Source organism: Zophobas morio, unplaced genomic scaffold, assembly GCF_036711695.1.
Source record: "Zophobas morio isolate AGI-343-1 ecotype UQ-CSIRO unplaced genomic scaffold, CSIRO_AGI_Zmor_V1 ptg000021l, whole genome shotgun sequence".
In the NCBI taxonomy this organism is placed as follows: domain Eukaryota; kingdom Metazoa; phylum Arthropoda; class Insecta; order Coleoptera; family Tenebrionidae; genus Zophobas; species Zophobas morio.
The window spans coordinates 5,512,568-5,528,654 of NW_026972126.1; the positions used below are offsets into that span (position 1 = coordinate 5,512,568).

Sequence of the window (16,087 nt, forward strand, 5' to 3'; positions counted from 1 at the left end):
CCAGGTTTCAGTCGTTGGCAATAGAAATAAATAAAAGAATAAAATTTGGCATTTCACTTAAATTGTTCTTACTATATTCCCTAGAGAATAAAGTGGCACTTTAATGCCACAAACGGGCGAATAAAGTACCATTGTTCCCGGTTGGGCGGAAAAAATATTTATTGTTAAAAATTTTGAAAGAATGGCATCACATTGTTGGTGGTTATGATTAAACAAATGCGATTGGATTCAACACGTCTTAATGTTAAAAATTAAACCGACATTATTTTTTGCAAAATAAAACAAGCTTTGATAAATAAATGTTACGATGATTCATAACGTCTGATGATCTAATATTACCACCAACTAATTTTTCATAACTCCCTAAAAAGTTTTGTTGTGAACATGGTGAATATAGACATATTATTGAATTCAAGAAATGAGTGGCCAAGAACATAATTATATGTTAGTATTAGAAATCAAACAATAAATAATACAACTGTGAATAAAGGACTACTGAATACATGTGATTACTGAACAGTATTATTGTTCGCCGTAATAGCTTCGCAGGTTTAAAAAAGATAAGTTGTGTACATGCAAGACATCATTGAAAGTACACTTTCTATGATATAAAGTCAGTGGTAATCACTTGCGAGTATTACTTGTTAGAGGAGATTTGTGTTTTACTTGAGTAGCTGTACAATTTTTCTAAAATAGTAAAAAAAAAATATTCACTCCAGGAGTAGTTTTTATATAAACCATCTTGCACCTTCGAATTCATTGCGTTATTTAAAAACACTGTTTCAAATAAAACCGGTGGGAAATTAGTGCAACAACAAACTATTAGCAATAACGACGAATTTCTCGAGCTGAAATCAAACAGTTACCAAACAAAATAATGTTGCTTAAACTGCATGGACCAATAGAAAAGCCATTTTATGTTTAGAAAGTCCAAATTCTTGCGATTGTTCCCATTGTATTATAATTATTGTCTACTTATGAGTTCCTGTTTGCGTGCATACATTACTGAAGATGCACGAAATAATAAACCACGTGAAAAGGGTATTCATGAAAATATAGGTAACTTGACAAACACAGCTGCCAGCAAGACGCTGTGATTCTTCGGATTGTAGAAGCAGGCACTTCTTGTGCTCGTTAACCGTTCATAATTCCTATATTCACAACTAATCAAGCGGTTATTAAATTATTATTCGCTTTAGTGGTTTTTATTGTGGTAATTGTGCTAATAACAATAAATCAAATCAATTCAATTTTTGTGTTTTCACCAAACTCATTTTTTGTTGACTTTTTTCAATTTTTAAATTCTAAGTGTAAATATCACTTTCACTATCTTTGTATTAAGCTTACCACTAGAAAGCTGAAATCACTAAATCGTGAGAAAACTGCCTTAAGAATTGGTCATAAAAAAGCGGAACATTGTTAGAGCATCTGATATTAAACTTCTAAGCGGACATTAGCATTTTTGTTAGCATTGTGGGATATTTAATTATTGTTACCATATGAAATTAAACTTGAACTTCGATGGTTATCAAAATTTTCTCAAAACTGGGAGAAGTTTATGAATTTGTTAGGTACTTATTGTTTTATAGTTGCCATTATACTTTTATTTGTTGGCCAAGGTATGTGAAATAATGTGTTCAGAAAAATTATATATTTATTAGCTATAATTATCTTTAAAACTTTAAATAATGACTCAAAGGTGTGTGCTTTCCATTGTTTGAAGTTGGCGTTCGGTTTCATTCTTAAATTTATTTTAAAATCGTAAACTTATTGGATACAGATACTGATAACACTACCTAGTATCCAACAGATGTTTAATTATTCAATGTCACTCATACATTATATTTATTACTTTCCTAAAATAGAAATTTCTGTTAATTAAATAAATTATGATGCGAATTTAATAATAATCAATACAATTTCTAAACGACAAATAAAATACAGTTCTGTTCAAATATAATGATATCATGAATATTTTCTAAATATTGACGTCAAATTATAGATCTATTTACTCTAAAAAACGGTAAATTGTTAATATATTCCAGTTCTCGTAGAAAATATTATTATATAGTAAACTTAGTTGACTTGTACCTAGTAAAACTAGCCCATTAACGGACAATAGGTACAAGTGAACTGAGTAGAATATATATATATATATATACCTTAATTTTTCCTTCAAATGTTTTTTGAAAATAAATAACGAATTATGATTTTTATTGGTGTTCCAAACATGTTTCTGTTTCTTTGCTTTATAAATTAAAGTAATGCGTTCTTTCTGCAGACTTTTGTGTTTTCTGTAAAGGCCAAAACGAACATTTTTAGTTCCCAAGCGCAAGCGAAGGAAGTGTTGTAATAGGGTTTATTGGACGAATCACTACTTTCATGTTTTTAACGTTTCATGATCCCTAGAGTACGAAAAAATAAGTCTCCCATTTCTATTATCTGTCTGTGTCCATTTATATTAGACAGTTAATCTCTGAAATTATTGGACCAATTGTTGTTAAATTTTATGTTGTATGTTAGGAATATCGTGTGGATCGTAAAACGCTAACCAACCACTGTTAATAGCTGTTATCAAAATTTTATAAAACATACTCTTGTACTCGCGGTTTATGATTTTACTTGGAGTATTTCCCCTAGGCATCAGATTTTTGTAAGAAAATATAAATTCAGCAATAAAAATTTTATGATAATAATATAAGCGACAGGTTTGGTTCGCTCAGTTTAACCTCCGTTTTTTTTCATTATAAGAAACTGTTTTTCTTTTTTTTCACATGGTCTCGTTCATTAAAAAAAACACAAAAACATGTGTGTAGTTATACGTATGTGTCCCGATTAAAACTCCACGGTCTTGTATCTTAAGAACAGATGGAGATATTGAAATTCTGTATACGCTATTGTTTTTAGCTTGGAGAGAAAAGCTTAATTTAGTATATTTTTTTATTATTATTTAGTATTATTATAGCAAATGTACATTTTTTTTAAATGGAACGTATAATTTTTAAACGCATTTTGTTAGACCCTTAAATCGTCATTACAATGATACACTTAGATATTATTTCATTTTCAATTGATAAAAAAAAATTAAAATTATAACGTAAAAAAATTAAAGTTGACTTATTTTATAATCAACAAGATCTGTTTCAAAAGCAGTGATTTTGGCATATGTTCGAACTGTCGTAAAATGGTGGTAGTTCTTTATATCACTAAAATTATATTATATACTATATATCACTATAATTATATACTATAGATTTTTTTTTTCAACTAAAAATGGAATAAATATCTACAAGTGTAATAAATCAGTGTAATCGAAATTTAACGGTCTATCAAAATCAATTAAAATTATACGTTGTAATTTAAAAAAATTGGTCGAAGGTTCATTCTACAGAATTTCCCTCGCCCCTGAAGTACAATAAAACATATCCAACTTTTTCGAAAAATTATAAAATTTGATTTTGCGAATTTAATTTTTTGATGAGAACTCCTAGAAATTAAAATTAAGATATATGTATATGTAATATACCTTAAAACGTTTCCAAGATTTCAGAACTTTCGGTTTTGCAGTTTCAAAATTAAACTGCGAAATGTTATAAAATTTTAATTTTTTTCTAATGCCTAGGGGAAATACTCCAAGTGAAATCATAAACCGTGAATACAGGAGTATGTTTTATAAAATTTTGATAACAGTTATTACAGTGGTTGGTTAGCGTTTTACTATCCATATGATATTCTTAACACACAACATAAAAATTAACAACAATCGGCCCAGTAGTTTCAATGATTATCTGTCTAATAAAAATCGGGACAGACAGATAGACCGACGGAAACGGGAGAGCTGTTTCTTCGTACTCTAGGGGTCATAAAAGGTCGAAAAAACATAAAAGTAGGAATCGGCCCATGGACTTGATTACAATACTTTCTTGGCTTATTCTCAGGAAGTAAAAATATGCATCGTATTTATAATGTATTAAATTAGGGTTTCCCCTTGAAGATAAAAACAACGGCGTTTACAAAATTTCATTATATCTATCCGATTTGAAGATATAAAGCCGCCGAATTTTAACTAGGCTATTATTTAAAAATTTATATAATAATGATGCTCTTTTCCAAGCATCGATTTAAGTATATTTTTCTTATATTTTTGAGACATATAACGTATGCTTTAGAGATTTTTTATTTGGGTGGCTCCAAAATAAGCATTTGAAGGCATGTATATCCTCGCATTTCTAGGTAACCGGTTAAAAGTGCCCGTATAGTCCAGGATTCTATCCAATTGTCATAAATAATGTATATATATATACAATGAAATTTTAAAAATATTAGATGTTACAAAAATAAAAATAAAAACATCTTAAAATATCCTGCTCCATGGAGCAGGGATTTTTAAATTTTTGAAAGAAACATGCATTAATTTGAAGAAATGTTGCTATAATTACTTTTGTATGAGGTATTTCTAAAACTGTGGTCAATTTAAACATAATTTACAAAGTAAAATATATTTGACACTTGAATATTTTAAGCAATCAAATATTGTGAGCCAGAAAAGGATTGTCAGCTCCGTGGTCGCAAAATAGATTGTATTGCGTTTATAAGGATATTAAAATGTTGTTAATTGACATATGCCGATTGTATCGTTTTTCGACGTGATAAATTTTTGAAAATGTCAGCTCCGTGGATGGCTTTTAATCCACGGATATTCAATATTAGTGTCTAATAATATTTAGAATTTTCTGAACAAACATTTTAAGGTTAATTAAACAATATTGCTTTTATTTTGATGTGCAGGGTTTTTACAAGTGGATTTAAATAAATCGGAAATGTTTTAATTTAATTTTAAATATTTTACAGCAAACTTCCAAAAAACAATTGTAGCGAATTAAAGGGAGCTTCTAAAACCTCTCCTATTTTTCATACTTCGAAATCTAGTTTTGAAATACGTAAAAAGTAAAGAACACAATAATAATAGGACCCAACACTTAATTCATTTATTTTATCTCATTATTAATTGAGATCTTGTCTACTATTATTTGATTGTTGTTTTGGTTACTGGGTCAAGTAAACAAAATGACCGTCTTGTTTTTGTCGAAATTTCGCTATTTATATTGAAACTTTATCGGGACAAACCAATAATTTGTGAAATAGTTGACTAATTCACCTTGTGCTAACGGTGGTCGTAATTACTTTTTTTTTTGTTTTATCTGAAATCAAAGATTATTACAAAACAAGTTATTTACTTAATTCAATTGCTCGAATTGTCCCTACATGTTGTAGAGAGAAAGCAGTAAAAAAGGGTTGATTCGGAAATTTTCTCTTTTGATAAAATCACCCAACGAATATAAATTTCTGTAAATAAATAGTTATATAAATAAATGACTTTAATTCATGTTACAGATGTTATTGTACTGAGTTAAAATTCAGAGTAAAAATATATTAGCATATGATAATGTTAAGTTTCATATATTTTTTCCACTGTGTGAAAAATCTCATTCTAGGCTAGTGTCAATTTTTTATGAATAATAATTAATTATTGTTTCAAAAACTTGAGAGTATATTATTTAGCATGAGAAACTCCACATATTTTAAACTCTATTAGTTACTAATTTGCATTATTTGTATCTTATTTGAATTGAGGATCCTCGCCAGAGAACAAACAATTATTAACATTGTTGTTAAAAATCCGACTGCTCGTTCTTGCTATCGACAACCACATTGTTAATATTAATCGCAAACCTTGACGCCGATCCTCAACAGCACTTTCATTGTCAAAATTCTTGAACGGTAAACTCGTTCAATTACAATACACCCAGTTCCCGGCTAGGTCACTTGCAAAAGCGAGCCCGAAGGTACTTTCTTTTCAAATCTTTTCCGACCATCAAGGCAGTAACACAGTACTGCTTTCAATAAGATAACATCGACAACAATCTGCGGTAGTTCGCATGAATTCGCATGATATCGACAATTAGCATTAGAGGAATGCACACTTTGAATATTTCCAACAACCGCATGACCTAATGGTGTTTACAAGTCGTGTCAATACGCATTTCATACAATGTGATGGAACCAAAACCAACAATCGTTCCGTGTACCGGAACACGAAAAAGCGTGTCATAATTGCGATGTCGTCATATCTAATTGTCTTGGATCTTCCTCAAACGAGATATATCTTCACTCATTCTTCACGATTTCGCAACCGCAGGATTGCAGCATACTAGCAACTGGGTCGTTTCAAACGAGGCATTTTTCAGCATGCGTGATTTTTCAGGTCTAAATGAATGGAGACTGCTTTGCTAAGCATTTTATTCAAGGATATTTACGTGAATATTTACAATTTACGATCGATTGTCGATTATTAACGGTCTTGGAAACTATTAGGAGACTTCGACAGACATTTACTAACTTTGTTTTTTTGTACTATCTAGTTACAGTTATAGTGTATTTTTGAAATTATTTATGTAACCAAAGAGGTTTCTTCTGCACTTTTCCGCTTATTTTGTACAATTTTCTTTCCCGATCGTAAATTAAGGAAGTACTGTTAGCGTCCATCCGACGAATGACTACTTTCATTTTTTCTCGACGTTTTCTGACCCCTAGAGTACGAAAGAATTGTCTTCCGCTTCCGTCTGCCTGTCATCTGTCGTGTCCATCTATGGTTTGTCTGTTTGTCTGTGTCGATTTTTACTATCCAGATAATCTCCGAAACTACTGTATCGATTGTTGTCAAATTTTGTATGGATAGTAGCAATGTTATATAGGCAGGATAATGCTAACCAAAATTTGTCTAATCATATCCCCACTAACAATTTGATGACGTCCTTATTTAAATTTTATAAAATCGCACTCCTATACTTGTGGTTTACGTATCTACCTTAAAAATATGGAATTACTGATGCAAAGGTCACTGGTACGATTAGCTCATGTGTCACAATTTTTTAATTGATTAATTCAAGGACATTTCACCTCATCGTCTTGAAAATTTGAGAATACAGTAATGTTGTGACAGTGCAATAAAATAAGGATTATCATAGTAAAATCCGCAAAATTACTTTTTTTATTATAATGGTATTTATTGCGTTGCGTGGTCTGTTTGATAAATAAATTATTAGTTATTACTACTTTTTAGTTATTATCGCACCATAGTTATAAATTGCTACATAATGTGAAATTTTTGACATTTTCATAATTAATTAGTAATTTTTTAAATATCATATTCGCGATGTTATGCAAATGATACCTAAGTAGGGCAAATTTGTCGAAGAAAATACATAAATGTACTGAAAATAATAAAAAGTGTAATTAGCGAGTGTTTACGAACTCTTGCATCACCAACAAGCATGAAAATTATAGCATATAAAAACTGTAGACATTCTAAACGTTGAGGCGGTGAATAGCAGAAAAACGAGTTGAACCGACTTTAAAGAAAATTATCGCAATCCAAAGATAACGTCTAAACTTTTTAAAAACGAAGCTACTATTTTAATTGTGCGGTAGTTCCAAGAAAAGTCAAGTTAAAGAGTTGATACAATGGGTAGGTACTACATCGCATCCATAATTTTACTACAAAAAGTAAACAAATAACGTGCGTGACTTATCTTTCTCTTTATCCGTTGTAAGAAAAACGGCTTCCTTGTTCAGGCCAACTTGAGGACGTTTTTTTGTTGATGGTACTTCAATAATTTACAACGTTACTACTAAATGTAGAAGATACCTACTTTAAAAATTTAAATACATAATTGTGTTTCTTTTCTGTTTGAGTGACACATTCAAACTTTAAAGGAGTTACTGTATTGATACAACGATTCTTACATCCCGAGCAATAACAAAAAAAGTGTGTAAGGGGGTCATACTGACGAATGACAGGTTTTCGCTTTTGTTTCTTCTGTACTTATCTGTCTGGTGGAAATACGAGTAGTTCAATTTTATTTGAAATGTGCATTGTGAGGTATTCCATCCCTATTTTATCAACTTTATGTGGACAAGTTATGAGAACAAATCTTAAAATTTTGCTATGTATTAAAAAATAAAAAAGGGACTCCTTTGCAGCTTTGTTAATATGTTTAATTTTAGTTTAGTACCAACGCAACAAGAAAAAAACTGCCATATTGCTTCTTGTTGAATAATATTCTTTTAATTTCTTTTGATAATCGTAGACTCTTTCAGAAAACAAATATTTTATCCGTTGCTTCAAGAGCACATCATCAAAATTTACCAATGTTGTGAAAATATAGTAACGATAAAATCAAAGCCACACTATCCGTCATTATAATTATCACCACACAAACGTTAAAGTCATCATACGAAAGGATTACTTGAAGTATAGATATTTGTTAGAGAAACAGTGTTTGCAAAAGTGGGTTCTAAAGCGTTGTATTAAACATTAACAGTGTTCTCTATTCCAAATGTGATTAGAATATTCTCAGTGCGATGTAAACCTTACTGTTTCTCTTTTTTAAACTGACATAAAGCTATTTAGACCAAACTGATCTTTAAACTACAACCAAATATACCTATTAGAATCTATTTATATTGATTCTATATGAATACTAAATAATACAACACTCATAACATTAGCCTGTTCTATGAAATTCAAGGAAATTAAGTCGACATTTCTGATATAACAGAAAAACTAAAGGTGTATTATTAAACCACGGATAATGAAGAATATTATATTGCATGTTTCAAGTGAAAATTTTGCGATGACACCATCACATTTTTATTGGAGAAAATATATATAATTTTTATAAGTACGATGTAACGCTAATAACAAGGCTCCTGTGTTCCTACAATTATAGAAGCATTGAATGAGTTAAATATTTTTAATTTCTCGGGTAGTGACTCGTTGTCTACGCGCACACAAATTGAGTGAAGTTGGGCTAACTTATGAAATTTTTCAGCAAAAAGCCTAAATGGTGTAAAGCATTTAGCATTTCAAGGTATCCAGACGGTTTTTATTTTCAAATGAAGTAATATTACAGCGGGATCAACAAGTATTGTTTTAGTTGGTATCAATGCATTTTGCTTGAAATTGGTCAGTCCACCTTACTTCCTGTTGTCAAAACTTACATGGTTGACAGTGACATTTATTTCAGATAAAAATTTGTCATTGAATATTATTAGAATGGCATAAGGATGTGTGCTTAAAATGACATCGCGCCAAGCATGTGAATCAAGTTTGGTAATTGTAGCTCAAGAAAATTCGCTCAGAATTGGTTAATTCTATTTCCACCTCAACAGTACTTGTTGATCAAGTTGCACATTTATTTAGACACTTTATTTAACTATTTTAATAACTGACTCCAAAATGTTGTTAACACATCTTTATACAAAATTTTTTAAACAATTAAATTATTAATAAAACATAAACAACATTACATCTTAAGAGAGAAGAAAAAAAATCATATTAGGTGACTAATTAATCAATGTTAGTGTTATATCATAATTTCTAAAAATGTCCTTTGTGTAAATTTTAAAACAAATTCTAAAAATTTCAATAAGCGAGGTAGTGTATGATTACTTATAAACATTACACATGTATAAAAGGCATAAAAAATATGTTTAAGCATTTTTGTTTCATTTAGTGAAAATGAAGTTTCATTAAACCCAGAGTAGTAATTATTATTATTATGCTTGAAGTCTCTATAATTAGTAGTTCATACCTTTTAGCAAACAGGTTCGATTTAATTGCCATGTAATTATCCAAACATGCGTTTAATGTTTGCGGAAGAGAATAAGCAAAAATGTTGTAAAACGACAACTGACTGTATCGTGGCAAAACAACTTACTCTTTTTGAAAACTTCTTAAATGAATTTTAATTTCGCAAATTATATCATACTTTCTTTAACCTTGTAAATTTTGTGATAAGAAAGCAACCCGCTCCCTTCACATATAATAAATAAAAACTATATTTTGATATAGCATTTGCAATATATACAGGGTGAGTCAATAAGCGCGCGATCCTCAATATCTCATTCAGCTACACAGTCCTTTGAGGACTTCTGTTTTTAAAGCGCAACACACAACTTAGTTTTTTTAAATAAAACACCCTATATATTTTTATATATTCTCATAACTTCTTCCTTCTTCATTAACTTACAATTACATTTTATTTTTAAAACTGCGATGGGATGTTGCCACGTTATTCCAATTTTCATGAAATTTTTTAGTAATGGGTGGGTTCACAAAAAAATTGCAATAGGGTAATTTTTAAAATCTGTCTTACAATATTTTGTGGAAGGATAAAAATGGTGCTCCCTTTATTGTGGTGTCTGTTAAATCGGAGTATAATCTATTGAGTGTTTATAAAAAAATTCGAAATCTTACAATTTCCAAATATTGATGTTTTAATTCGCAAAATTTTCTTCAGCAAAATAGGTTCCTAGCAGACGATTGCCTAGTATTCCTGTCCACACATTTATTTTGCTGCGATGCTGAGTATGAGATTCTTGAGTGTTCAATGAGGGTTATTTCGCAATAATTATTATCAAATCTGGCGACCAACTTTTCGAAAAACCATAACTCTTTTTTTTAAGAATTTGTTATAAAATGTGTACTCGGTATTTTAATTTAAAGTAAGTGGTGTGACAGGCATATGCGGATTTTCTACGGAGGAGTGTCGTACAGTAACCATGTTCCAAAAATTTTGCTACTGTTCTGCTTACCGTAGATCTATCATAATTCATGACTATCTATCTATCTCTCATGGCTTCTTATTACTCTGACACAGTACCCAATCCGCATTCATTATCTCGCTTACGATTAAATGCGCCATGATTCTAATTATTGATAAAGGCTCTTTTGGACCTCTTGTCAAATTTAAGATATTTGATAGCAGTTCACAGGATTCTAAGAAACTTCTTTTTATGTTGTTGCAAATAATGTAAATAATCGTTTCGTTTGACAGATAAAAACAATATTTTTGATACCATGACTTCATTTGTTTGGAATCCTCCATATATTTCCAATGTAAATCGAATTTGTTTTTCCAGTCTGTAATGGTTTTTCCAAATTTAATAGACTTTTTCTCCCAAAGAAGTGTTCATGTAATGTACCACTGTTTTTCTATGACCATTTAACTAATAAAAAGATCCATCCAATAGAATAATAAATTAAACACTCGATCATAAACGATCTCTGGGTGTTGCAACGCTCATATCTATAGTCTAATTACATGGTTTCAGTTTCTATTTGAAAAATAACATATGTCTTCCAAAACGTTAGCAAATTAGTATCCAGAAACCTTTTATTTCGTAAAAGCCTAGCACCTGTGACTGATTTTTTTTAAATTTGGTTACATTTTTGATTTATTTCATTAAGATAATCTTTATATTAAAAATATTAATCTCGCTCCGTCTGTACTTCTTGAAATAGTAATTTAGAACCCACCACTGTCCCGGAAATGACCGGCATTCAGGCAAGACTTCTATCATTACGGCTACTAAGACCAAGTAATGATTTGTATTAATTAGATTATTAGAGTGCTATTTTTAATACTTAGTATAGTTATAAAATATGGTTTAATATTGTTATTAAAATTAACAAAAAAGAATAGAAAAAATCTACATGTTACAGCAAATAAAATTAATGTAATATCACAAAGAAACTCTTCCACAGTCATAAACTGGCATGGTTTGACGAATGAATTTTAGCACTACAATCAACGAATAATGTCCAAGTTTCATAGAAAAGTGCGTTTAATGTACTTTTGTAATAAAATATCTATCATCACAATTTTAGAAGAATTCGAAAAAGGAGTAAATATAGACAAATCGAAACAAGATTAAAGTTAAGTGAATTAATGACTGTTACACGGAACTGATATAATTAATTTATTAAACAAGTATCAGCAAGGTTATATTAACATATTCATATTCATTTATTGCATTAATAGCATGCATTGGCCATTTTTTCAAATTTTAAATTATTGCATTTTATGGTCTTTCAGAATATTTAAGAAGTGGTGTCAAGGATAATTTATGGAAGTGTATATTTCTTAATTAAATGAAAATTTATAGTTTTGTTAACATCATGATGGCCATAGCAATTTGGGTAACAAACTATCTACTTTTTTGTTTTTCTAGAATTTAAACAAAATATAGCTTTATAATTGAAAATCAACATGCAGTGACATTTAGATTGGAATATGCTGCTTCAATATATGCAAGTTATTATCGCGTACTAAATTCCATTTATTCATCTGAACCATTGGGTACAATTACAGTTCATTATTGTTTGAGAAGGTGGTAATAAGTTATAAAGTGGAAGTACGTAAAGTTCAAGACTGATTATAGTTTATAAATTGTCATTGATTTAAGAAATAAATTTTAGTACGGTTTTAAAATACACAATTTCGCACGCCTGATTTTTAAACCATTGTTTAGTATTTATTTTTTACATTATTTTTACCATTGTAAGATTTTCGAATTTTTGGTACAAGTTTTTTCCACAAAATTTTAGACTCCAGAAAATATTAGTTATAGTCTTTCATCAAAAAATTATCAATACTAAAGGGTGACCCGTTTAAAAAATTAATCAAAACGTTGTTTTCTTGACAAATTATAAAACATGCATGAATATGTTAATGCTGTTAATACTGAGTGACTATTAATATTTGTGATTTTTTTTGTCTGGTTGGCAACCTATTTAAAATTTTATATTGGCATACCTGATTTATTATTTATTTATGACAACTGTCATTTCAACCCATCAATACGTTTTTGCGGCTGGGTCATGTCAAAATTGACAACTGGGAACTACGTACTAGCATGGATGCCAATAATTCAGAATCGCCAACACAAAAATTTGCTTCAGTCATTAATAGTCACCCGGTATTTTAAGGCCGTTTAAGAATAGCGAAATTGCTTATATCTGTAACGCCGACATAGCATTTACTTTGGTTTCATGGAACTATGTTACACATGTTTTTTTCTTAGGTTGACAGCTTGCAATATAATATTTTTTAGATGACTTATCATTTGACAGTACATACAAAGAAAACTCTTGCTTTGTCGACATATTGGAACTTTCTACGAATACGTTTGACATTTCCTTTAAAATGTTTCAGGTTGCGGTAGGATGTGCTTTTGATTTCCCTACTTTCTTGTTTATATTGCAATAAAACAAACAACTTAGATATTGCTTGAAAAGTAAAAATAATTTTAACTTATTAAATTTTTAATTAATTTTACCTCAAAAATTGCGTAAACTGTTTTATGGCTTACAACTTACAAGTTACAAGAAATTCTTTAATAAAACGTTTTTGTTTACAGAAATGGTTACACAGAATGTATAATTCATGGATAAATTGACTGATTTGCCCACACATTTGTTACAATATGATCTGAACTTGTTTAATGGTATACAGTCTATTTAATTTAGAATTACACATTTGATAGTACAAGGTGATAAAGTTCTCTTCCAAGACATCAGTATCACGTCCAATTTATTATATTTATAACCATGTACTATTAACTTTAGAGAAAATTAACGATCTAGATCTGGTATAACTTTCAGTTCAGGAGTACAGTTTAATGATCATGTTCACACTATGCACAATTTCGTGCATAAGACCAGTAAAATGCTTGGATTTTTGTTATATCAGCTTTTGTTACATTTTATAGTTTACTTGTCAGATCGTTGCTTGGTTTGGCACACTTTCCTGGTACTATCGTCTACTAAACATTAGAAAATTAGTAAATCTTCAGAAATATTTTGTATGGTTTTTCGATTCGGTATAAATGATAAAACTAGTAAATGCAATGATTTAGATGGTATCTGACTTGCATGGTCATCTTTAAAACAAAACTAATGCTGTACTGATTTTGCTTCATAACTGAAATTCATTTCTACTACACAATTTTGCAAAATTCAAGCTAAATTAATTCTATTTGTTAAATTCAAAAACTTGATACTTGATACATTTATTTGCTTTTAGCCTCAAACTTTCGCCCTCACCGATGGCGAAGGCTCGGTCCGCCGTCGCCAAGACCTGGGCACGGCAGGCGTCGAAGACATGATCCAACTCACCGACTTGCACGAAGCAGCCTTATTATGGAACCTCAAGCTGCGGTACGACCGGAACTTGATCTACACGTACGCGGGAAGTATCCTCGTGGCCGTTAACCCCTACAGGATGTTCGACTCCAGCTACGGCATCGAAGCGGCCCAGAGGTACAGAGGCAAGATGATCGGAGCCCTGCCGCCGCACCTCTTCGCGCTGGGAGCGGCGGCGTACTCTGCGCTCCCGGCACCTCAGGTCGTCGTAATCAGCGGCGAGAGCGGCTCAGGAAAGACTGAATCAACCAAATTGGTCATGCAGTATTTGGCGGCGGTAGCTCCTTCCGCCCCACGAGGTCAGGCGTTAGTCACGGAACAAATTCTCGAGGCCGCGCCGTTGCTGGAGGCCTTCGGCAACGCTAGAACTGCTCGCAACGACAACAGTTCCAGGTTCGGGAAGTACCTGGAGGTCTACTTCAAGCATGGAGCTATTATCGGGGCTAAGGTCACGCAGTATCTTTTGGAGAAGTCGAGGATCATCACTCAGGCGCCGGGGGAGAGAAACTATCACGTTTTCTATGAACTGTTGGGGGGGTTGAGCCATGCGGAGAAACAAAAATACGGTCTAGTCGATGCTGATAAGTACTTTTATCTTAATCAAGGCGGGGGAGATTGCGCGCCGGGGCACTCAGGCTCGGGGGCGGATTGGGGGGCCCTCACGAGAGCCATGCAAGTGCTCGGGGTAGGAGAATCCGAACAGGAAGGGATAATTAAAGTTATGGCCTCGGTTCTACACTTAGGTAATGTTTATTTCCATCGAAGGCAACTACGCCACGGTCAGGAAGGTGTAGAGGTTGGATCTGATGTTGAAATCAAGTGGGCTGCTCATCTTTTACAAATTTCTCCCAGTGGATTACAAAGAGCTCTCACGTCACGAATTACCGAGGCGAGAGCGGAAAGAGTATATTCTCCTTTAAGCATCGACCAAGCACTAGATGCAAGAGATGCCTTTGCAAAAGCACTTTACTCTGCTCTTTTCAACTGGTATTATACCTACATTCCTCTTATTCAACTCAATTAAATTTCTACATTACAGGTTGGTAACCCGAATTAACTCCATCGTACAGAAAGGCGGTCTTCACGATGCAGCTAGAATTTCACTTTTAGATATCTTCGGTTTTGAAAACTTAAACGAAAATTCTTTCGAACAACTGTGCATTAACTATGCATCCGAATCGTTACAACTCTACTTTAACAAGCATGTCTTCAAACTGGAACAACAGGAGTATGCCAGAGAACGTCTCGACTGGACTAACATGACATGGATGGACAACACCCCGGTTATACAGTTACTTGGAAAAAAACCCGTTGGAATACTTCATCTTCTAGATGACGAAAGTAACTTCCCTAGAGCTTCAGATTCTTCGTTCTTAGAAAAGTGCCACTACAACCACGCCTTGAACGAAAATTACTGTCGACCTAGAGTAGGCGGACGCGAATTTGGGGTAATTCCGCATCAAATTCCTCTACACAAAACTACACCTACTCTTATTTTTACAGATAAAGCACTTTGCTGGTCAAGTATGGTATTCCGTAGATGGTTTCCTCGATAAAAACCGCGACGTTCTTAGACCCGACGTCGTAGAACTTATATCTTCCAGTAAGGAACCTTTGGTGGCTGCTATTGCTAAACCATTGGTCAACCAAGCGCAAACGCGCACCCTTCCCAAAGGCAACAATGGTCGCTTTGTTACAATGAAACCCAGAACTCCAACTGTTGCTGCACGTTTCAGTGATAGCTTGCAGCAACTTCTGGAGTCTATGTCCCGCTGCAACCCTTGGTTTATCCGTTGCATTAAACCCAACAGCGACAAAAGTCCCATGCGTTTCGACATGCCTGTCGTGCTCGAGCAATTAAGATATGCGGGAATGTTGGACACGATCAAAATACGTCAATCAGGATATCCTGTCAGGATAAAGTTTCAGCAATTTGTTGAAAGATACAGGTATGAAGCAACACGATGACTTAACGTCGTCATTAAATTTTTATTAATTTGTAACGTTTGCACAACTGTGTTAATTCTATTCAAGCAA

The 16,087-nt window shown here is 32.2% G+C and overlaps 1 protein-coding gene and 1 long non-coding RNA gene across 2 annotated transcripts in view; one reads left to right on the forward strand and one right to left on the reverse strand.

Moving 5' to 3' along the window:
* The window catches only part of LOC135133000 (uncharacterized), a 179,969-nt gene that overhangs the window by 122,186 nt on the left and 41,696 nt on the right, over positions 1-16,087 (reverse strand). The gene's annotated exons all lie outside the window — the stretch shown is intronic.
* Myo10a (Myosin 10A) overlaps positions 1-16,087 on the forward strand; it is a 98,631-nt gene that overhangs the window by 36,735 nt on the left and 45,809 nt on the right. The window contains exons 3-5 of the mRNA XM_064061217.1: positions 13,932-15,037; positions 15,090-15,498; positions 15,554-15,999. Of these exons, the coding sequence (XP_063917287.1) occupies positions 13,932-15,037; positions 15,090-15,498; positions 15,554-15,999 (1,961 nt within the window). The remainder of the gene's footprint in view (positions 1-13,931; positions 15,038-15,089; positions 15,499-15,553; positions 16,000-16,087) is intronic.